Source organism: Ischnura elegans (genome assembly GCF_921293095.1).
Source record: "Ischnura elegans chromosome 13 unlocalized genomic scaffold, ioIscEleg1.1 SUPER_13_unloc_1, whole genome shotgun sequence".
NCBI lineage: Eukaryota > Metazoa > Arthropoda > Insecta > Odonata > Coenagrionidae > Ischnura > Ischnura elegans.
In genome coordinates, this window is record NW_025791657.1 from 4201305 (window position 1) to 4227268 (window position 25964).

General features: G+C 37.4%; 1 protein-coding gene across 4 annotated transcripts in view; it reads left to right on the plus strand.

Moving 5' to 3' along the window:
- LOC124172032 overlaps nt 1–25964 on the plus strand; it is a 165610-nt gene that overhangs the window by 74314 nt on the left and 65332 nt on the right. For all 4 annotated transcript variants that reach the window (XM_046551436.1, XM_046551435.1, XM_046551434.1 and 1 more), the window contains 4 exons: nt 2175–2261; nt 4999–5245; nt 7389–7476; nt 20725–21133. In XM_046551436.1, coding sequence (XP_046407392.1) covers nt 2175–2261; nt 4999–5245; nt 7389–7476; nt 20725–21133 — 831 coding nt within the window. The remainder of the gene's footprint in view (nt 1–2174; nt 2262–4998; nt 5246–7388; nt 7477–20724; nt 21134–25964) is intronic.

Sequence of the window (25964 nt, forward strand, 5' to 3'; positions counted from 1 at the left end):
GCAAACGGGGTGTATATAAGATGAACAAATTTCTGCATCAACACTTCAGTGGACCTGAGGAAGCCAACAAGAACGTTGGGGAAATATCGTCCGACAAATGGATAAACGCGGAAGAATACCCGGAAAAACCAGCAGAATTCATGAAAGGGCAAAATTAGGATGACTGCAGAACCAGTTTCAATTTCAAATGCAACATGCTTCATATCAACAAATACGATTAGATATTACGCGTCTCTTCGTTAAAGTTTCCATTTAAAGCGATTTCTAGTAATTGTGTTCATATTCCCTTCCGAGACAAGATCAATCCTGGAGGTCTTACAGCGATTTTCAATACATTTCTCTATCTATTTTGAAGTGGTTTTCTCATTATCAGAATTAGTTACCCACACATAGGAACAAAATAGAGTGTCCAAACATTCTTCTTCTGAAACCAAATTTCCTTGTTCCTTACGGGAGTAAACTTTTGCCCTCTATTTCTGGGCATCGCAGCGATCGTAACACACACGTGTGAATGTGACCTATTTTCTCACTTTTTTCAAAGAAAGATTTTCTCTGGAGACATTTAATTCCGGTATGCCCTTTTTCACGTCAGTAATAACACGTCAGTTCATTGATCGTATTCACCTCTCACTTACCACTCCATTTTCCGCTTGGCGACTGACTTAGGTTTAAACTGAAATTTATTCACACATTCGCTCTACTTCACTTCACCTGGCCCAGCTCAAATTTTCACCTTTTTCAAACAATCTCTACCCGATACGATCCCACTTCATCCTTACGAAGAACTGATCTCTGAGAGGTTTTTCTAAAAGTTCGTTTGAATTGCTTAATCCTAACTTTTAAAGCGTTCATATCTTGCAATACTGTTTCCCCTGTTGCTGCATTCTCTCACTACACACCGTGCGACAACGAATTGACGATGGCTTAGATTCTAATCTGAACCATAATTCACGGCTTATGTCGTCGATAGTTTTCGTTCCTGGATCTATTGGATGCAAAACATATATAAGCGACTCCACAGTGCTTAATCCAACATGCACAAGGAACAAATGTATTTGCTTCTCTGGAGGAACATATTGCGCGGAAACTCATATTTTCATACCCTAACATTAGTTGACGATAACACTTCCGATTCATTAAAAGATTTCATAATCCTGAAAAACTTTTTATTAGTCATTATGTTTAATAAAGCGTTGTTGATGCTATCCCAGACTCCAATGTCATGGTTAGATAGATTCACATGTTACTCCATCACTACTTATTGGCTGGTATATATTTCCACTGCACAAGCGCTCATCAATCGCCCACTGCATCATATCCGCTCATCCAGGACCCTAAAAGTACACATAACAATAATAATAATAATAATAATAATAATAAAATGCCTTTATTCGGGCGAGGTTGAGACTGGAAAGTCCCCTCTTCCACCTAACCCCTCGATAACGTCAATGCAAGCATATTATAAAATATTAGACAAACGTTTACAGTACCAAGAATATACAATATACACTGTTTGTGAAATGTCAAAAAATATAAACAACTATATGTGAAATTTTTGTGTAAAAAAGATTTAAGTTGGTGGGAAAAAACATGAGGATAAGGGTGTAATATCCTTCAGCGAAAAAACCCACTGCAGGAAAACGCCCACACAAGAAGGGGGGCGTGAAAAACCTGCGAAAACCTACTGAGTGAAAGCTAATGTCATGTTACATGCAAAATACAACATAGTTCATGAGATACATAGGATACACAAATATTACACGAGCAATTAAGATATAAAATATAACATGTATATATATACAAGCATTCAGTGATGCATATCATTTTGTCGCAGTCACATACGGTCAGATGGCAATAGTCGAAGCCCAAGCGCTCACCTCCGAAGCTGGGAGAATTAGTGGTGAGCGTTTATGCTTCGGCCACTGCCTGTTGAGCGCATTCAAATTCTTAGGCTTTTTGATGAGCGGATTTGATTCGGTGAGCGATTTATGAGCGCTTGTGCGGTGGAGGTATCGTAGTGTTTCTTTACTCACAAACACTTCCAATTCTAACGTATTGCGCACTGCCTTATTCAACAATTTTCAGTTCTACTAACACACTACTACAGTTTAGTACAGGCATAAAAGATGCAGCTAGTAAAGTGCTTAAAGTATTGATTTGATTTTTTTTTACAGGACTGACAATGAATGTAATTTTCATCTGCAAAGGAATGCGGCCAACGAAATTTGGAGACTCAATCGCTTACATAAATACAGAAATAGGTAAGATTTTCAACAGTCAGAGATAAATTAACGAATAAAGTTTTAGCAATGAAGCAATGTAGTGCGTATAGGATAGTAATTATAATTTCCATTGACTAACTACCGTGGAGGCTACAACTGCTTATGGCAGTAGGTTTCTGACATATTGATTTCTCCAATCGACTCAAGATGAAACAAAATCATCCAAAATATTTATTTTTACGTTATCATGTTCAGTTTTCATACAATTCAACAAAAAAAGAAAACGGATTAATTTTTGTTGCCCATGGCTTTGAAAGGTTGTTTTCCTTCTTCCTTTTCTATTGTGTTTCCAAATGACTCCTCCTCTGTCTCCGCTCCCTCGCCAGCTCACTTGACTATAGGCCGGTGCTCTCCTTTGACACACTCCTGAACACAAATTATATGTAGCGTGCACTGTGCGTCGCAACACACTCATATCTCGTTTAGCACAAGGTATGGGGTCCTTGGGGTCTTTGCACTAGTCCAGTTTGCGTTTAAAGTTAGATTTTTACATTGAAAAGTTAAGAATGCATTGCCGGGGGCATTTGTATTGGGAATCAAGTTGCTGAGTAAAAGTACATTCTTGTACATTAGGGCCTAAGGGTAAGTAAAATTATGGCCTAAGGTATTTGAGAACACTTGCGTTGAATGGATTACAATATTCGTGCGTCCTGCCTGTTTCTTTTGATCGTCCCTACTAGACAAATTTTCCGTCTTTTCTAATATTCTGCTCGCTGGATGGATGAAAACAAGTGTTACATTTATTCCTGAATTCTTGTATTTTACGGCCACTTAAGTAACTATGTATTTCCCCAACGCTTGATTTTACGGCCAATCTTTATCTTTGCCACAAAAGGGAAATTAATTTCGGCTGTATTTTTATTTCACATCTGTCAAAACCCAGTACTTGATCTCATATTAGTCCGGTTAGTAAGGAATATGGAATACATTTAAAGGACAGCAGCATTTCTTCGGTTAGAGCTGTTTATTGGCTCTTACACCATCGGACCTACTATTTGGACTTCGGATTTGGAATCGTCGCTTCCTACACAAGCAGATGATGATGGATTGGACAGATGGTCCTTGAGCTGATGTTTCCGATGTACTTCCACGCTGTTCTTCTACGATCTGCTGTATAACAGCAAATTAGCTCTATGGTGTACTATTATAAAAATAAGGTAAAGGCAAATATAAAACAAGAACGACATCTAGATTGCCTTGTTAGAACAAGAGAAAAATATCCCCCCTATTTGTCACATCAAAATTGGCATCATCAATGCCTAATCGCCTTCAGTCACTCCTGAAAACCAATAGAAATGCCACGTTATACTAAGTTTTGTATAAAGTGTGCCATATAACTTCATTTAATATGAAAAATTCAGGTGTCCGTATGCTTTTTGTGGGACGCATTTGAAAATATTTTTCTATTTTCTTTAAAGTTTCGAAAGTTCATCATTACTTGTTGCTGCTGTAGTGCATGCATAAATGAAGAGCGTGTATTAGGGTGGTCCGAAAAAAGGTTTTCTTCTCTCATCAAATTTTCCCTGCGCGTGAAAGTTGCGAAATGATATTACGATCTCGCACGCATTATTTCTTTTCAAATCGGATGATATTAACCACTGCCGCCCTAGCTTTAAAGTTTAGAGTTTGGCGAAAAATCAGGCTGATTTCAGAATCAAACTGTTATGAAAACTACATAAAATACACCGAGAATCATTTCACGCCAGAGAAATAAGCACAATAGAAAGAAAATAAAAATTTTAGCAGGAAATTAGAGCATTTCAAATACACTTTGCACCCACTGCATAAGAATTATTAATTTTCTCTCCGAAGGAATAAAACACTATCGTTGACAACATTGCAGACTGCTACTTTCAAATAGAGGCAGTCCAATCAAAATTATTGTATTTGTGTAGGCAATTTAATGAACTAATTGATTTTGTGAATAAATAATTTCTTGACTGGTTTTCATAAAAATTATTTAAGAAATTTCTAGTAGCACTTCTGTGTTTCTACCCTTACTAACAGCTTTTCAGTAAATTTCACTTGAATCAAATTTTCAATGAATTATGTTCAATTTTTCAATTTTCATGGCCACCGTGTTTTGATGACGGCCAACGTCCATGACTTAACTTTGCTTTCAACCCCACTATCCATTCATGTCTTCCTAATCCTTTTTCACCCACTCCACTCCCACCAAGTCCGGATTGCAGTACGTGCGTCGTGGCCAGCAGTGCACTTCGTACGAGCAGGTTCAACCTGGGTAATATTCACACTGAGCACTTTACTGCGAAGTCAAGTGCAGTTAGGAACGAAAATCTTGTATATCTTCATCAGGTAATAGTTTAAATGAAATTTCTCAGTAGTTATGCCTCTGAATATAAAAATGGCACCTAAGCGAGTGTTAATGAAACACATGAAATGTTAGTGAAAGAAATGCAGCTAAATATCTTAATGGATGTAAAGTTAATTCTTTATTTACATTTTTGTTCATAGAAGTGACCGCAAAAGAGGTAGTCCAGTAAAAACTCTGACGAATAGTTTTAATTCGCTCTTACTAGTTAATGCTGCAGGTTTTGATGTAAAAAATTATTATCCTAGGTCGTCTGGCGTCTGAATTTTCCATCTGGGGTGTGAGTTCTTCATAGCATAACAAACTGTACAAGAAATTATGAATGTAAATAGTGATGGAGAAGAGGGGTCTTCTACTCATACACGTTATTTTTCATGATTCCAGGATCATCAAGGAGGGGGAAAGCTATGTTGATAAACTTTCCATGGAGCTAGTAAAGCTGAACAAGGTCCTCCTGTCATCCTCGATCGAGCAGATGGTTGTCCTTTGGCCCAGTCTTGAGTACTACGCTCAAGAAAGAATTCCATACCCAGTCCACATGAGTAGAGAGAATAGCGACGCTTGCTTCCAGAATTTGACCAACGTCCACCAATCCTGTCGTGGTAACGGGCGGAATCTCAAGGGCATGGAGGTATGAGATGAAATTTAAACTATATCTACATAATACACGGCGAGCTACCTCTAGGGTGTTTGGCAGGGAGTGGTAGATTAACACGGTCCCCAAAACGTTACGCACACTAAAAAGTTAGTCTACCTCATGCTTTAAAAAAATAGCAAAGTTCAGGAGCATGCATTAACTATTATTTAAGTTAGTAGGCTACACTACAAGTCATCTAGTCTATTTGTGAGTTATGACGCTGCCGTTATAATCTCTTATTGAGCGTGTAAAAAAGACAATCTGAATTTGTCTGTGCTACAGATTATCTATCTTATTTATTAATATAATCTGATCTAAAGAAGTATGTTGGCGTTCGTATGATATGGCAAACTTCGTCAGAAAAGGCCATGCTCTTGAATTTATTTAGAAGGTTTAGTTTAGTTTTCTATGCACGGTCTGGCAGAGATTCCTATCCAAGTTTATCTAAGAGGTCAGTTACAATCCCGATTCAGATCCAGAGTGGGGCGAGAGGAGACTATAGCCCTTTCATGGGTATCCAGTCTTACCCCCCACTCATCCCCTTGTCCATATCCTTGATCTGCCACTGCTAGGTAGTGTATTTGGTCGCAAAAGCGATTTGAAATTAGGATAACAGGGTTCAAATTCCTGCTATGCCCAATGATTTTATGTCTAATTTCATCCTTGACGTAAATATTCACTCATGCATATAGGTGCGCAAAAAGTCTCTATTTTCATACGGTGGTTTGGAAGACGTCCTTGTTGAAAAGTGACAAAGTAGGATTTTTCAATACCACAATGTATAAGTGAGAAAAACTTCCGTTACGTGTGTGTGTGGACATGAGATATCAACGGTTTATTCAATATACCAGCCTGAGAATCGCATTCGAGGAAGACTGCTAGGGGTGGGACTGGTTGCACACGTTACCAGAAATCGGGAGATTCGGATTCAAGTACTGGCTAAGCCAAATAGTTGATAACTGTGATTCTTTTTAATCGATATGAAAAGAGATTACTTTATTTTTGCTTCGGCTATCAGCACGCATGGTGCTGATATCTATTATTTATCTATGGGTATCCATTTCCCTCGTAAAGGAATGAAGTTACCAATTAAAACTAAAAAGTTGTGTATATTTTCCAACTACAAGTAATTTCAATGTATTATCCTCTTAGGTAGTATGAAGCACCAAGTTAAGTTACTAGGAAAAATGACGAGATTTATTTGTCCAAGCAAAATTTCACCCTTCACTTGCATTTTCACCCGTGTACTTTACTGCGTACAAAAGCTCTTTCAGTTTCTTGGGGATCCTTCAATACAACCTCATGTGATGCAATTTGTGCTAAAACTAAATTCTCAATGAGATTCAAAAAACCAATTCCATGTTTAAAATTCATTCAGAAAATTTCTGAAACCTTTTGAAATAAACTCTTTTTTGACACAGTATACCTGCCTCCCTGCACCCTTAGGCCCAGGGCACACGGTGTGAATGTTTTACAACTACAGTTGCAAACCAGTTGCGTCTGAAACCAGTTTGCAACTGAAACAAATCTTCTGTCCGCACACGGGTGTACTGGAAAAAGGGTTGTTGTAAATCAGTTATGTCTATTGTGCTATCAGTTGAGTGTTATAATTTAGTGCAGTACGTGTTGTTTTTAAGGCCTTGGCTTAGCCGTGTGCGCTTACTATGTCAGACTCAGACGAAGAAGACGTTGTTAACTATTATCAATACCGAAGACGGCGATGGGTACGAAGTCCTACGTCACACCTTTCTCTGAATATCCTGGTTGCTAGTAGTTGTACAGAACTACATGCTTCTCCACTTCTCCAACGAGCTTCATATTGAGTTCTTGATCATTTATTTTGAGATCGACACTATACGGCCGTCAAAATACTACCAAAACACTACGTGGTCTCGTGCAACTGAAGTCTGCAACGCAACTGCAACCGCGGGCCCACGGTTGTGTGTGACTGATTTCAGACTGGTTTGAGATCGTCAAATACCAGTCGTATCGTGTGCGCCTTCACACTCCAATACATTGTCGAAGTCACAAAACAGTTGCGCCTGCAAGTAAGTTTGCAACGGTAGTTGTAAAAGGTCACGCCGTGTGCGCTGGGCCTCAGTGTACCTGAGTTGCAACTGTGTTCATGTCCTTTCAGTGGCTGCATTTGTCACTGAACGAGATCCTGGTGGAGCAGCAGGAATGGGCGGACATTACCATCAGACAGCTGAGATCCCGTAATGGAGGTAAATACTTGCAAAATATCACTCATTTTACCTTATTTCCAGTTCATGTATTTGATCTGATCAACTTAAGCTCTGGCCGTGCTGAAAAGCGGCAATAATCAAGTCTGCTTGTGAGATAGATAACATGATTACCTAATTCGATTCGGCAATTTTATGACCATCACCAACTGAAGAGGACTTCTATTCTAATGGTTTTTCTCCCATCAATGACTCCGGTACTACGGGCACTTTGGGAAATTCGATGCGCATTTCCTTAAATTCATTTTACAAAAACCATGCTGAAATTTTCCAATCGTATAGCAGTCATAGCAGAGGAAGAGAGCAAAACATCCTCGTCCATTCTTTAAAATTTACATTCAGGTCTCGTGCCATCCTTGTATTTTCAACTTGTACGACTTTCCCCTGATTTGCAGTCAAAATATGTAAAAGCTCCCTTAATTCATGTCAATAGAATGGCAGTCGTACAAAGGGATTTGGTGGAGAAATGAAGTAATGTAATATGAAATAAATCTGGATCCTGTGGGGAGGGGCCCAAGTATTGGGAAAACAGTGAGACGAAGTTTTACTCTGTCCCCAGTGACTTTCAACTTCTTCATTGGGAAATATACCGGAGAAAAAAAGAGTATCATTAGATTTAAGGGGGAAATAAATGCAAAGAGAACAAAATTATTGGTATATTGCAGAAGAAAAGTGGCTTTAGTAACTTTTGATCGAATTAATTTCCTTCGCACACGATGCGGATGAATCCCCAAAGCCGTCTGACGAAGAAAGGCACCATAGTTTAGAGCCAAATTTGAAAGGCTTGTTTAAAAAAAACATTTTTGCACTTTGGCGACCAAAATAAGGTACAATTTAATTAATCGTAGAGGGCGTAACTTGGTGGAAATCCATAATAGCACGAATACAAGGATCAAGAACTTTGCTATTTCCACATAATATTTTATTAGCACCGACCATGGTTTCGTTACAGAGTAACATTATCAAGGTGAAGATTTAGGTAAATTGACAGTATATATATATAGCAGGAGTCGTTGGTTAGGGGGAGGTAAGGGTTGGGGTTGGAGCTGGGTTTGGCGTCACTGTAGGTGGGGTGGGTGGAGGGGTGGATGAGTAAGGGGGAAAATGGAGGAGGGGGGAGCGAGAAGGGTAAAGGTGGTCGTTAACAAGGTATGAGTATGAGGAACGACCACCTTTACCCTTCTCGCTCCCCCCTCCTCCATTTTCCCCCTTACTCATCCACCCCTCCACCCACCCCACCTACAGTGACGCCAAACCCAGCTCCAACCCCAACCCTTACCTCCCCCTAACCAACGACTCCTGCTATATATATACTGTCAATTTACCTAAATCTTCACCTTGATAATGTTACTCTGTAACGAAACCATGGTCGGTGCTAATAAAATATTATGTGGAAATAGCAAAGTTCTTGATCCTTGTATTCGTGCTAAGGTACAATTTGTTTATCATTTGACAAATTAAGGGCTGACGTACGGAAATGTAAAACTATCTCTTTCATATCGTCAACTAGAGGTCATAATTTACAAATATGTCATTTTTTCAGAAAGAAATTTTCTGAAAAGATTAGGTTTAATTTTATAGATCTATATCTGTTTCGGCTCAATGATCTCCGAACATTATCCAATAGGACCGCCATTGTTCACTACACCTCAAGTCTCTTCCTGTATTTTAAAGGTTCCCTCAATTTCAACATGTATATTTATGTCTCCAACCTCATTTCCTAAGTATATAAGAATATACTGAAACCAGACTCCTCTCTCGCTCTTGGGTTGGGTTCGTGGGTTGCCTGCGGTCGTTGGTCAGAAAAATAGCGAAATGAAACAGACTTTACTTTTCAAATCTAGTTATATTAATTCCCATACTGGATACGATCAACAAGACTCTTGTAAGCTTGAACAACAGGAAAAATAGAATCCCGGGAGGTTTCCCGACTCCCACGAAGAAGCCTCTCCTTCGTCCTTGCACCTTCTCCCGCTTGCACCTTCCCCCAGTCCGTGCCGTCCGTCCTCCCTGTCGCTGGTTGTGCTCCTTTTTTTCTTTTGTTCGTATTCCGGCCGCTGGTGCAGTCATTCCAGGGGCGAACACCGGATTGGTCATAATACTAAGTATCTTTTTAGAAATAGTGGATACATGTTCGTTCCACGTTAGCGTATTGTTCATATTGACCCCTGAATTATTTACCTTGTTGGAATAGCAAATATTAAGGCCTTCAACTTTTTTTTCGGCATTCTGTCATAGTTGAGTTTCCTTGCATACATTGGAGTACCAATAATAATAGCTTTAGTTTTGTGGGGTTCAACTTTTAGTGAATTCATTCTGGCCCAATCACTGACCTGATTAATATCTTCATTTAATTTTTCAATGGCATTATCAATCTTTGTTGGGTGACAGTCAAGGTAAACTTGTAAATATTCTTCGTAGGGGTGATATTTCATATAGGTAGTTGAAAGTGGTAGATCTTTTATGAAAATTGATAATAAGAGGGGGGCTAGCATAGAACCCTGGTGCACACCACATGATACTAGCAAGAGGCTAGACAGTATTCCGTCATCTCCCTTTTCTGCTTGAGCTCGCTGGAACAAGTAAGAACGGAATCAATTAATCACTGGGATGGAAAATCCTAATTGGTTCATTTTATCCAGCAACAAATCGTGATTAACACAATCGAAAGCCTTCGAAAAATCAAAATGTATAAGAATAGTAACTCTCTTTTGGTCTATTGAGAAGCGAGTACCTTCGGTAACTCAAATGAGGATCATTTGCGTTCTAAGTTCCTTACGAAAACCTGACTGATAGTTATTCAGTAAATTATTAATGGACAGGAAATCTTACACAGAATTTTAGACGAAACTCCCAAGTGGTTTAGCGGCGAAAGGCAGCAGTGAAATAGGGCGGTAACAAGATAGCTGGGTAAGGTTTTGGATTTTCTTAATAGGCTTTACAATGGCTCTCTTCCAAGCTTCAGGAAAAACGGAATAGTTCAGAGAGCAATTATAAAAATTGAGTAGTGCCGGAAATATTACACTCATAACCACATTTAGTGTTTCATTGTTAATCCCGTCATTTCCAGCAGCATTAGACTTGATGCCATGGAAACATACAAGCACGATCTCGGGAATTAGATTAGGAAAGTAAAAAGTATCATATCCAAACGTATTAACTTTATGAAATTTGACTCCAAAAGCACTATAACTACTAGTGGCTGAACCTAATGTTGACCCGAGGGTGGTTTTGGGATGACAAACTGAAAAAATATTAATTTAATTTACCAATTGGAACACCGATTTTTGTACCCTGATTTCGAGACTTATTCAATTCCTGTCTTCGAATTTCGTTCCATATTATTTTAGAATGCCACTTTTCCATAGAGCATTGGTTATAATAGTCTTCTTCAACCTTATTAATAATACTTTGGGACTCACCAGTTTTTTTATACTCCAGGAGCAGTTTTTTTTTAGAATTACTCCCTCTGTATCTGCGGTGAATCATCTTCATTGTATTGATAATATTTTTTTATTTCCGGGGTTATCCGTGGAAGTTGGTTTCGCTTCGGAGTAACACTTTTTAATTGGGCATGAATATCTAATAATTGATTTAAATTATTCATTAGGATTGATACCTCGGAATCCACAGAACTGGTATCTAATACATAAATCTAAGAGAGTCCTTGATGTGAGGCGATGATGAGTTGGATGAGATGGTATTGAAGACAGATTGAACCTGAAACATAGGTCTCTTATGCAGTTACTGTCATGTGTAATCTCCTTAAGATCCGAGTTAAAGTCACCACACATAAATATGTTATTATATGACGGAAGGAAGGCTGCCATCGTACATTCAAAACATTCACACGAGTAACCAACTTCAGGAGGTCTGTATACAATAACGAGTAAATTTTTTCCAACGGGACATGTCATTTCAACAAACATAAATTCATGCTTGAAGTTTTCATGGACACAGGACAGTATCTTTCTATTGAGAGTCTCTTTGATATACAAACACACACCTCCACCACTTCGTTCCAACCCGTCGTTTCGTAAAAATATATGATTATTCAAATTAACATATTCAATGGGCACAGATGGTTTCAACCACGATTCGGAAATTGCTATCACATGATAATCACCGCAAACAAAGTGTTAACGAAATTCATCAATATGAGCTGGAAACGACTGAGCGTTTACATCACATATATTCAGGGTTTGCAATATGATACTACTATGAATACTAGAGGATACAAGAGTCGAGTTGGAATTCTCAACATTATTGCATGCGAGCACTCTAACGCTTTAACCTTCAATTTTGTGTCATTTTATGTCATGGAAATCGCCTTCGGTGCGTAAAAGGAGTCGCTCACTCCAATCACATTCCCTTGCAAATATTTTCCCCACTCTCATTTCATCCATAAATATTACAGTTTACCATTCTCTTTAAGCTCTCTCGTCTTTGCATACACTTTACGGTTCAAAGCATTGAGTGATACATTGACATAGATGAGGTAGTCAGCGGAATCACTCAAACCAATATCTTTTGCTGAGAAACTCCGTTTTGCTCGTTGAGCTTCCAGTATTTCTCGAGCTAAATTCGATCACATGAACCGAGCCCAGATGGAAGGGGGCCGCGGTCGGTGAGTCATGTGTTCTATATTTAGTAATTATTTGTTATAATTGAATGCAATTACAGAAATTTCGGTGAAATACTTGCTCTCCTGAAAATATATTCGCTTTGATTAATTTATTTCAAACCGTAATGCATATATATTATATGATGGATTTAGGTTAAATAATACTACATTTAACTGGACACGTACGGCCGTATTCATAGATTTCCGCTTAAACAAACCAAAAGGGCGACTAAGTTAGTCGCCTACTAAGACCTTTCAATGTTCCACTAAGGATATGGTATTCATGGATTCTATAAAGTGATCTACAAAGAGGTAATAACCTAGTATGCTTATAGCCAACCAATTAGGCTACTCTTGACAACACTGCATCAGACTCCACTGCGGCGCGGAAAATTCGTAAAACTATCAAACAAGAAGGTATTGATGAAGCAAAGTTCATAGAATTTTTTTATGATGAATCGATGACAATCCATCGCAGATATATTTATTGATTATTGTACACAAATAATTATGTTACACCATTGAGAAAGTACTAATTAATGCCTGCAACCGAAGCATTTGTATGTTTGAGATGCAGTTCATCTACATTTACAGCCTCATAACACCATGCGAACAACCCCTAGGGTGTTTGGCAGGGGGTTATCAATCACCAGCATGCAGCATTCTATTGGACAGCCTCATGAACACCACACATATTAACAAACGTCACGCATATTAACAAATTGTACTACCATATGATTTTGGAAATAATTATAAAAGTAAGAATCATGCATTAAGCTTTACATGAGTAAGTAGGCTACTCCACATGTCATCTGATCTATTTATGAGTTCTAACGCTGCCATTTTAATCTCTATTGATCTTGGAAAAAAATATATCTGAATCTATATTTTCTACAGTCTATCTCTTTTATGTCATTTACATGATCTGATCTTCCGTAGTATGTAGGCGTCCGTAAGATATGGCTAACTTTGTTAGAAAAGACAATGTTCTTGAATTTATCTAAAAGGTTTAGTCTATTTTTCAATCTACGGTCCGACAGAGATTCCCATCCGAGTTTATCTAAGAGGTCAGTCACACTAACAAGACTATCGTAACGACCCTTCACTAACCTGGCAGCTCTTCTTTGCACGCGTTCTAACTCTGTTATTTAGCCTTTTTCATGAGGGTCCCAAACATTGGCAGCGTTTTCTTAATGGGGTCTAACGAGGGATAAGTAGCTTACTTCTCTCACTTTGTCGTCGCACTTTCCTAATATTCTTTTAACAAAACGCATTTTACGATTAGCTTGACCGGTTATTTCCCGAATATGTTTATTCCACGATAGATCATAATTGAGTTTAACCCCTAGATATTTCACGGATTCAACAGTCTCTAATTGGGTACCCCGATTTATATAGCTACGTTGTAGGGAGTAGTTCTCCTTCCATAAATTCATTACGACGAATTTTTTAAAATTCAATCCTAACTAGCAAGCATCGCACCACGCTTGGATAGCAGCAAGGTCATTCGTAAGTTCATCCCTATCTTTTCTGGAACGGATTTCCCTGTATACTACTGCGTCGTCTGCAAATAACCGTAGCTTACTGTGTAATACTTCACCAATATCGTTTATACAAAGAAGTAATAGAAGTTGGCCAACCCTGGGAGACGCTAGAAGCGACTCAAATCTCGTTTGAGACTGCACCGTCTAATACACTCTTTGGACGCGGTTGCTCAGAAGTTCTCTTATCCAAGAAATTACATATTCATCGAGACCGTAAGATTGTAGTTTTATTATTAACTTTCCGAAGGGTACTTTATCAAATTCTCTTTTGAAATCTAGAAAAATCGCGTCTACTGGAATGTTGTTCTTACCGGAGACTAAAATATCGTGGGCGAAAACCGCTAACAGGGTTTCGTAATTTCTTGTAACGCCAAAGAGAACACGACTAACTTAGGTTGTTGTATTCAATAAAAATGTGCGATGAGCTGCCTTACCTGCTTACCGTACTGAAAACAAGCGAGTGACATAATAATGATGGTCGTAAGGATAGGAAAAATTGCGTTCCTGGGTACTGAAAACGGAGCGGATAGACTTACGGCCGTATTTATAGTTTCCTTAGGAAGTTCAAAATTAATGCCTGGGAGAACACCTTCCCTCACCATTCATAAACTCTGTTAAGAGTCTCTTGAGTCACACCTCATTATTACTCTCCCCAACACCCGAGTATACTTGGTTATGGAGTTCTTTTAGAGCGTTTCCTTGGTAGGAAAATGGATTTTACTGTGTGAACTAAAAATTCATTTTACATTAAAACCTATCGGCCGTATTCATAGTTTCCTTAGTAAGCTACTAACGCCTAAGTAGCGTTCTAAGTAGTAGGATACTAGCAAAATGGTATTCATAGGCTGCTATTCTGGATAAGCGTTGCAAAAAATAGCATATGCTATTCTGCGGGTCATTATTGCAACGACCCCGTATTCAGAATGAAGCGTAGTAATAATTTTGTTCGGAATAGCAGCATGCTATTTCTTGCGCGAGCTATTTGGAAGCTCCGCCCCTTCCCGTATGAAAAACTTTCTGAACAGTTTGCGCAACCAATGAGGGAGAAGATATTTTATATATTTTTCTGTATTTTATGGAATATTGACTTGCAATTACAAATAATTGCTTCATTTGCATTTAAAAATTATATTAAACCGTGGATTTATATAATACGCTTTGAAAATCTCGTTTAGGAAATCAGCTGATTGTTGTTGTTTTGATAATATCACAATGGCTTCAGACAGGTGGGTTAGGTCATAATTTTACTGTTATAATGATGATTTATCGGGCATAAATATTGAATCATTTACCTATATCCGATCGGTACTTTATCGTGAGATATATGTTATGCGAAATAATCTTTGAAACCTAAATATGTTTGATTTTCTTCGCAATTGTCTTAGGCTTCGAAGTCTGTCTGTTCGTTGCATGTCAAAATAAATATGTACCAACTTTTATTGCTTTGATCGTGACGATATAGCTTTACTGTATGAACGAGAAGCTTTCGTTTCTAATACTAGCTTTATATTATATGACTCCCTAATTTCAGTATTCATTCTCTGTTTAGGAAATGAAGTAGGTGGTAACGTCACCGCTGTGCTTTCATGTAATATGATGGAATAGTATCAATATTTCAGCTGCAGATTTGGAAAAAGCAGAGGGATGTGATGGTGAATTTGAGGATGGATGGAACAACTGTGAAAAAGTGAATCGTGTGGAAAGTGCTGTTGTGTCACTTATTATTGTTTTCGTATCAGCTGATTTTAATATGCTCACTGAAATTTTTGATAGACCCTGAACTGTGCCGATATACTGAAACTTAATTGTGTGAATAACTTACTTGCCTATAGAGGAAACAATTTGTATTGAATTCCACATGATATATATTGCATTAATGATGTATACATGGATATTCCATTAAACGTTTGTGGCGAATCATATTTGTTCGGTAACTTTATTGGTGTTCGGAGAAATCCTTTGTTTTCAAACAAGTAATTCAAGTCGACTGCCCGTGTTATAAGTTTGTAAATTTTAAGTTTTAATTGTAGAAGGTAGCGAATAGTGGGGAAAATAATTTCGACTCGTTGCATGTTTTTGTATATACTGTCCAATTGAGGAAATGAACGGCTGATCAAAGTATATGGTATTATTATGGTAATATATGGTTTTCATTGAAAGCTATAACTGTTATTATATTTGGCGAGTTAGTGTGTTCACACAAGCTTGAAAATTTTCAAGAATCGACATGATAGCCCACATTGAGGATATTTTTAGTAGCAAGTCAAGTGATGAAATAAAATTATGAGTTGTAAATATGAATAAAACACGGAAAATTTGGGCTAATCGTAGTAATTCTTTGCATTAATTGTTATTGTTTTCGTACTGTCGATGAAGCAAGCTTGAGCTTCATATATTACGCTCGAATGTTAATTTCTAACCAATTCACTTAACTAGTGAAATATTCATCGCTTATGCTACTATTATTTAATTAAAATAAAGCAGATAACATTTTACTTTTGGCTATTATTCCATTTTTCAATGCTTGATTATGTTACTTTAACCCACGGTCTTAGAATATGAGCTTTAACCTCAGAAAAACAATTCGACATCGCAATGCGCACGTTTTCAGGGTTGCAATACCGAATAGCTCGGCCTCGAAGACTGCATAATATTATAGCAAGCCTACCGGTTGCAATTCGCCGTTCAGAATAGTGAATTGCTACGGGCCTATGCTATTCTGAGAATTACGTCTTCCGGTGTAGTAAAAACACGAATTGCAACCGTTCGTAATACCAAATAGCATAGGCGTTGCAATACGCTATAATATAGCAACATCGGTTGCAATATCGGAGAATAGCATAATGCTATTCCATCCAGAATAGCAGCCATAGATCGTTAGTAAGGGCTACTAAGCTTAGTATGCTACTGTCTCAGTAGCCGGTTTTTAGTCGCCCTCCACCCTTGTCTAAGGAAGCTACTAAATATGGCGGACCGTTGTGGATGATAGAACTTCGGTTTTATTTGTATACCGTTAAAGATTTTTTACGCATTTGTCCCAAAATGGAATACGAGAATCCATTCTTCAAGTAAGGCAGACGACGTATGTATATAGTATAATTATTGACAGGAATTGGTGTTGCAGCGAGGAAGCTACGACGTGCAGTGAACTTGTGCCTCTAGTTTGAGTGAACACAATTTGTGCATTCAGTGAGCTCCTAAGTGAATTGATTGCATATAGAGGATTAAGTAAAGAGTGGAGCGACAAGTGAAGTGATTTGTGAGTGCATGAGCTTCGAAAAAATTATTTATTACTTCCATACTGGTTTAATCAACCGTATACATTTCCATCAGAGGTATCTGAATGTTAAGAAGGGGATATGTTTCATATGCGAAGTAGTTTTCTTTAGGAATACAGCGAACGCGCATTAATTTTCATTCGTTTGTAGGCTAACAAGTTCTGTTAGACTTTATTACTTATTCTGGTCACTTCATCGTGAGATATCACCAGTGTTTACATTTCACGCATTTCGTTGGGCTGTTGTTTTTGTATTTTGGTTACGGTACGTGTGATAGTAAGACTTGAAGTTTGTTGCAGTTTGTTGATGTTACAGAAACTGATGTAGCAATTTGTTTTAGCCTATTCATTTCATTTTCTATGTAATGGTAATGTGAAATAACATGAAGTGATCCTAAATCGCAAGTGACGAGTGGGAATTGAGATGTGAAGACTCCTTTCGAACTTCAAGAAGTGCAAATTCTTTTAGTGTGTGCAGAGTGTTTATAAAACTGATTATCATTCCTTATTAGTGTTACGTTGTAGTGTTTTAAATTAAGTATGAGCCAAGTTTTTCTTTGAATCAGTTGATTCGGAATGTACTGGCTATTAATATCATAAAGACAGGTCGTGAAATCTGAACAACAATTTTGTGTGCGTTGTTGTGTTTGCAATAAATAAGTAGAGCAAGTAAGGTTACTTATGCTTTGTTTTTTACGTTACTAAACTGTATGTCCTATGTTTCCGCAGTTTTACGCTGTCAATAATTGAAAAATTTAAATGTGGCGAGACAGATTGTTTCCTTAACTATAAAATTTTAAGATATGCAAACATATGTTACTAATTGATCATGCGTAGGTATTTGTAACGTAATAAATGTGTGTCATTCACACATTTACCTAAACGTCATTTCCTTTGCGATTAATTTCTGCATTGTAAAATTTTTCGTTTCTACTCCGACATCGAGGTGTATTTCTGCTTTTCGAATATAAATGTGTATGACACTGACGTTGCAAGTCATGTTTTCTATACTCATAACGCATACACTAGTGAAAATAAATATCCACGGCCGTTTGTAAAAGAATAACTGCATCTCAAACGTACAAATGCTTCGTTGGTACTCATAATTCTATCATTTCCTATGGTAAAGCATAATTTTTGGGGACAGCAATCAAAAAGTATATGTCCGATGCGATACCTCATCGAATTATCCATTATAAAGAAGAAATTTGATACATTTTGCTGAATCAATTTCTTTTGTTTGATGGTTTTACGAATTTTCCGCGCCGCGGAGGAGTCGGATGCAGTGTTGTCAAGCGTAGCCTAGCGGGTTGAACACAAAGCGCTACCGAGTGTCGGCTACCGAGCTGGCTAGTAGCATACTAAGTTAGTAGCTCTTAGTAGCTCACTTAGAAGAATCCATGAATATGCTTCAGGTGAAATCCAAGAATGCATTTCACCTGAAGCATATTTTCCTTTTAAGAAATACTTAGATCTTTATTCATTATTAAAGACTGGCAATTTGTTTTATTTCCCATGAGAAAATACTTCTCTGGCGTAATATTCATGACAGGGATTAAACAGAGAAAAGGGGTAAGTGAAGGGTAGGACTATCCTTCGTCATACCTTCCTTGCAACTTCTTCCCTATGAATGGGTAAGGGAAGAAAAGGACTGTCCATCATCTACCCTTCTTTGGTACTCCTTCCCTTACCACTCATCTACCCTCAATGAATGGTAAGGGAAGAGCAAGACAACCCTATGTCCACCCTTCCTAAACACTCTGCCGCTTACCATCCGTCTACCCTTCCTGGGAACTCCAGTGATTACATTTCACGCATTTCGTTGCGTTGTTGTTTTTGTTTTGATTACAGAACAAGTGGTAGTGATATTCGACGTTGGTTGATGTAAAAAAAAACTGTTTTAGCAAATTTTTGATCCTATCCATAGCATTGTCTACGTAATGATAATGTGAAAAAGCATAAGCTTAACATAAAACCGGAGTTCGATCATCCACAACGGTCAGCCATATTTAGTAGCTCCCTTGGCCAAGGCAGGAGGGCGTCTAAGAGTAAGTGCTACTAAAATAGTAGCATACTATGCTTTGCAGCCCTTACTAACGATCTATGAATACCATTTTGCTAGTATGCTACTACTTAGAACGCTACTTAGGCCTTAGTAGCTTCCCAAGGAAACTATGAATACGGCCGTAAGAATTTTAACTATCAAATATGAAGATATCTGTCATTACGTGACATTTTAAGACGAAGGATTGTATCTAACAGTAAAAAACGAGATTCCTTCGAGACGGCAATTTATGGTAATGCGGATTGCATAATGGGCAAACGAATTACGAAATCGACCAAAGTTGCGAAAACGCAACAGTATGTTCTCAATCCGATTTTCGCTTACTGTTGACTTCCAGACGAGATGCAACCTGTAATATCTATTAAATTAGACATTGATGGATGCATGGACGAGTAAAACTTTTATTAAAGGGAAGAGTTCCTCTTATGAAAATATCTAGTATATAAGATGACTTGATAAATGACAAATTTTGACTATTTTAAAAATATCGAAATATTTACAAAAATCATTATTATCTCAATAAAATCAGTTTAAATCTATATTTATAGGAAAAAGCAACTCTATATGAAGAAAATTCATTGGTAATAATATCTCTGTATTTCCTTATACTGCAGCGTTTGTGCAACTTTGGCCGTAAATGGGATAAAAGCTTATGAAAAACTGCGACCAACGTGTTGAAACTATATAATTCCGCCCGAAAACATTGTTTTCGACACTTTAGTCTTAGTCTCAACATACCAACGTAGTAACTGCAGTAAAACCATCGAACGAAAATTAAGAATCTCGTGAAAATGATTTTACAGGGTGTACAAAACGCCTTATTATAGTATTGTTTCGATTGATCTCAAGCCGATTCATACGATTATTTAGCAAAATTATTTCAGAAAATGAAAGAAGTGGGGATGTGGATCTAAGATCATGGCAAAAAAGGCCCAAGTCAAACAAAGCAAGAACGAAAATCATGGACGCTCACAGCTCCTCGTGGCTGGAGGTGCGGATAGCATTGTGTCTTTGTTTGGTATAGAGCGGGCCATCTAGAAACACGTATTCCAAAACGTGATGATACACCCAAATACGTTTTTGAGAAAGCCGTTGTCTCTTGGAAGGACAACCCTTGAAAAACGTGTAAAATTTTGGTTTCTCAAATCAGGTACGTTGTTTACACAAAAAAAAATTTGTTCGGAAACAAACATCAATACTGGTTTTTGTGATGTCTAGAATTGATAATGCTTTCATTACGCAAAACAACTACAATAATATTACTCATTAAACAGGAATTAAATTCACAAAAACAGTGCAATACACATGCACATTTAATATTCATTTAAGATGGGAACATAATTTGATTTTAATGTGCATTTTTTATTAACGTGTCTTGCTAGCATCATGATTCCTGTAATGATAATGTTATATGCATTTCTGCTAGTTTATTGCTGTTCCTATGGTGATTATGTAAATTTCATTTGGTTTGTGTCACGCACCAAGCCATGAAATTACGGTTATCATTTAAAAATTTAATCCTTCTATACGAATTATGTATTTGCACAGGGGAATGATTTTATAATAAAATATTCATTCTGATCAAAGTAAATAATATTATAATAATACAAATTGTGGGCATTGATGAGATTCTCATAAAAACATCACGTCTCTATACCCAAACCAAACATTAAATTAAATTGTCTTGATACAAAACTAAGTTTTATGTGTATCTTTCTAGGTATTTCTGCAGATATGTATACCAAATCCATCGACAGCATTCTACTCGAAGCTCTTAGTATAACTTCAACCCTACTCGGGCTTGGAGCCGACTCAAAACAAATGTATGGAGATGGTGATGACGAGAGTTGTTCCATGCTTCGCATTGAATACTTGGATAAAGAAAAATTTGGGAATACGTTTGGCAAGGACGTCATTGATACCATAAACCAGCTTATAAGCCTGAATCACATATCGCTCCGTCTGAGGTGGTCGCTGGACAGTTTCATTGAAGTCTACGTTCGGGGGAGAGAGAGTGAAGGCGATGCGGAACATGACCAAAATATATGTGCCTCGTGTTTTGCCTATGGAAATCGCTACATCTTCAACAACATCTACATCCCATATGCTGACGCTACCATTGCAAATGAGTAAGTATCCACTCATTAATAGGTCTTACATTAAAAGTGTACACCGATGTAGATACTATTTCATACTTATCAAGGTTTCTTTGAAGGTTTCAGTTTTTTCATCCCCACCCCTTTTAACACTCAACGTACACAACCTTGAATGAGCCACCATTCGGAACCCAAATATTTTTAACGCCCCCAGGTTGAATGTATCCTGCAAAACCCCTCCCCAATCACGCCACCTTGCTCTCCCCCACCCTCGTCCAAAATATCCTTGTACCTGCATCCCAAATACTCCATTAATCCTTCAATATACTTCAAGTACTTTAAATAAGCCAATATCTTCGATATCTCCGGAGGCATTTTTTCCTACGTGAAGGTGCCTTCTCTGTGTTTTATTCCAATGAGTACCAACGACATTTTTTTTCATTATTATTTGCTGCACGCATCATTTTCTGCGAAACCATGTATTTGTGCCTGGATCAGCTGGTCTTCTTCTTCGTCTGTCCATAGGCATCCTCTTTGGTGACTGTACCATGAGTTGTTGCTACCTGTTCCCAATATCCTTTCAATATCTTTAATTCGCTTTCTCCTTTTCCCATAAATCCATCGTGCCTTATCGCCTTATCCCCTCATTATGGATCACATTCAGATCAATCAACTTTGGAAGAATAATTCAAAAACTTCTCTTGAAAATGATCCCAATACACATGCACTGAGGAATATTTGAATTACAATTCCCTTTTTTGCATTTCTTAACCCTTTCACTGCTGTGGACGTAACTAGTACGTCCGCACGGCAGACTGCTGTGGACGTACTTTTTCTTCCTCCCTACCATGCGGTCAGAAATTTCGCCGAAGAACTTCGAAGGGTCGCTAATCCGCGACCCTATCCTCGACCAGCTAACCCACGCAGGACCGTCTCCTCGACCCTACGAGCAGGCAGCCTACCTCCCGAAAAGTGACCGCTCTGACTGCAATTTGAAAATCAATCACTCAATACGATCATCAAAAACTTATTGTTTTCATCGCACTCCTGCCAATCATGCAATCAAGTACGTCTTTGAACCGTGTTTCTGCGATGAAAAATAACGGTTTTGTTAACTTTGCTAAAATGGCAATTTTTCCGGTAGTCCGCAGCCACGTTTCTAGAAAAGTTAACAAAATCGTTATTTTTCATCGGAGAAACACGGTTAAAAGACATGCTTGATTGCTTGATTGGCAGGATTGCGATGAAAACAATCATTTTTGATGATTGGATTGAGTGATTGATTTTCAAATTGCAGTCAGAGTGGTACCTTTTCGGGAGGTAGGCTGGTAGGGTCGAAGAGACGGTCCTGCGTGGGTGAGCTCGTCAAGGATAGGGCCGCGGATTAGCGATCCTTCGGAGGGTTTACCACACCCATCCTGGAAGTACCTGCTCCATGGGCCCAGGAAACGCATTTTAACATTTTCGCCGCATGTGAGGAGTAGGTTTTCGGAGATTGAACAGCAGCGAATGGGTTAATGAGCCTTTCCCCATGGTCTTTCTAGTGAAATTCTCTCTTTCAAGGGTTCCGCCCCATTTATGTCCCTCTTTCTATATTATTTCTTTTAAATACTCACTTTCCTAATGACAAAGTTAATATTGTCACGCCTCCTTGCAAGTTTTTCATAATTTTACTTCCTCGGTACTAACTTTGTATTATCTTTAATGGGAATTGGTAAACTTTGACAATCTTTGTCTTTGTATAAATATCCAAGTACACCTTGCTAATACGCATGATATTTCTATGACCGTGAGGGGTGCATACGGCGATTATCTTGTATGCTTCTTCTAGGCGATTGGTCAACTCCTGATAAACACTCTAGAGGTGCCTCGCAGAGTATTATGTGGATGTGGATGTCGAAACTGTTTGTCGACTCATCTCTTTTATCGTTTCTTATAAAAAATGGAATGAGGGGTTAACCCAAGCGATATGAACTGTCCTAGAATATTTTTTACTTAACTTGGATTTAATCGCTCCACCGTAACTTAATAAATGAAATAAAAAATCTGAAAAATAATAAAGCCCCAGAAATAGATGGTTTAAATGAATAAATAATTAAGGCAGGGGTTGAATATCTCGAAATACAAATACATAAATTAATCATACAAATCTGGAAAGAGGAAAGAATTCCTAAGGATTGAGAAGAAGCAATAATTGTCCCGACAAAATTGTCAAAATTGGTCAATGAGCAATTGGCAAAACCCGACAAACCATAGCGAAAGATTTCTTTTAAATACCACCTATACATTTTTCTAACATTATGTTAAATAGATTAAAGGTATACTAATGACATTTATTCCAGGAAATGAAGCTCATAAAAGTGAAAAACCTTGCAATTTTTTCAAACTGACTCGATTTGCACAAAAATTTGGGATCAGACTAATTATACCCCCTACTTCAAATTCTATATTATGCCAAAGGGCGCTTTTTATTTTTTAGGGGTGAAAACTACCTCTAAAATATAAAACTTATAAAATTATATTTTAAAGCTAACTTCGTGTAAAATTTAGTATAAATTATTTGTATAATATTTTTTTTGTTTAGAAAATAATTTTAAGTTGTTTCAACCGATAAAAATCAACCCTTATTGAGGGTTAATGTAAAACAGATTTTTCAAACTGAATCGATTTGCATAAATATTTGGGATTAGACTAATCATACCCCCTTCTTCAAAATCTATATAATGCCGAAGGGCACCTTATATTTTTTTAGGGGTGAAACTACCCCTAAAAGCTAAAACTTAAAAAAAATATATTTTAAAGCTAAATTCGGGTATAATTTAGTTTAAATAATTTGCATAATTATTGTTAATTGTTTGGAAAATAATGTTAAGGCGTTTCAACCCATAATAATCAATCCTTATTGGGGGTTAATGTAAAAAAATATTTATCCTAAAAATATAAATTATTTATCACATTTTATCGTTTTATTCACTTTCTTACTCCTTTTATTATGTATTCAAGTTTTTCTTTCATGATTTTAATCACAGCAAAGAAAAGATATAACAATAGGATGAACAGAACACACTTCGTCATGGTAACATAAACAAATAAATGTATAATTATGTAGACATTACATGAAACACTATCAAACGGAGACGAAAATAAATTTGATTGGTATTTCAAACATAGCTCATTTTTTATGATAGAAGGTTAATTTAAATTGTATTTTGTAGGGTTTTTACAGACTACGAGGTCATGTGTATTAAATTTTTTTCGAGTCTTTAGTATTGAAAGGGGAGGGATTTAAGGATTTGAATAAGGTGGAGCTCCCTTGTAAATAGAGGTTTTACTTATCAATATCTCACCAAATATTTATTGTATCGAAAATTTAAACACACCAAAATATTTGAAAATAAATAAGCTACAATTTATTACTCTAGCATTTTTTTCATATCTCCAGCTTTTTGGAGTTATTTTGAAAAAAAGAGCATTTTTAACGAAATTGTAGAAAATGGCTCTTCACTTTTTCCTCTAATTTTTTCAAAATTTAGAATTGTAAATTAAACAAACTTCTAGGATCAATTAAAATACTTAAATAAAGAGAAATTCTGAAGGGCATTGATCAATTTTGACTATCGTGGTAATAAGGAGTTGTTTTCAGTGATTTTTTCGTAGACAGAAGTAGGGACTTGTCTTATTTTTAATCATAACTCGCTCAAATTTTATGATAAAAATTTTTTTTCTCATTTTAAGAAAGTTTTTTAAAAACACTTTTAAACAGATTGCATACGACTTCCTCGAAAAATACATTTATCTCGAAGGGACAAGACTTCTCGACTCTCGTCTAGACTCTCGACCCAGGCAAAACTCTCGCCGCGCCGAGAGTCTCGTCCCAACAATGCCGAAAAATGAAATTCTCGTCTCGACCGCCGAGACGAGACTCTCGCACAGCTCTACTTACCACCCAAACGTTTGCAGCGCATGCACAGTCACTTTCAAAAGTTTAAGGACAAAGTTTGTGGCGACAGCTCTGCTTTTCGAGGAAATAAATGTTAAATAAAGGTTTCCTTTACTACTTTTGTTGTCATTGGCTACGCACCGCAATGATTTCATTGGCACGCAAATATATTTTCCCAAACAGGAAGATATAACCGGCAAATTTATCATTTTCTTTCCATTAATTCGTGTGCATTTACTGCGTGATTGCCCAGGTTTTCGCTGTTGGTTTAAATTTTACGTCTTATTAACCCAACCACGACAGATGCTACGGTGGCCTACTGGAGTAACCGTGCAGCTGAGACGGTAACGGTGGTCAGATGACGACCATATTGCGGCACATCTACACCTACATAATACCGTGCGAGCCACCTCTAGGGTGTTTGGCAGGGGGTGATCAATTGCCAACATACAGCATGCAAGAGGACCGCCACATGCACACCGCACGGTCATAGAAATATTACCCATACTAACAAAATTGGCATGCATATTCATAAGGCATAACTTTTCAATGGCTAGTTATTCCTATACCAAATACATGCAAGGTTAGAACTATAGAAATAAACATGAAATAAATGGAGACAACGTTGCTATCCGTAATAGTACGAGGGAGGAATGATGTTTTAAATCTGTTTTGTAGTATAATTCTTTAGCTTTCTTCTCATGATCGCGTCTACCATAGCACAACGGTGAATGAGGGATACGTTTCACGTCATTTGAGAAAATATCTTCTTCGAATTGTTGAATCAAATTTGCCTATACTTCGACCTATACTCCTGCAAAGATTCCCATCCTCACCATTGTAATACACTGTAAACGCTGCACTGTTTGTCGTAACAACTCATCGCAAATCTGGCCACCATTTGCTGTAATCGCTTGATTTCAG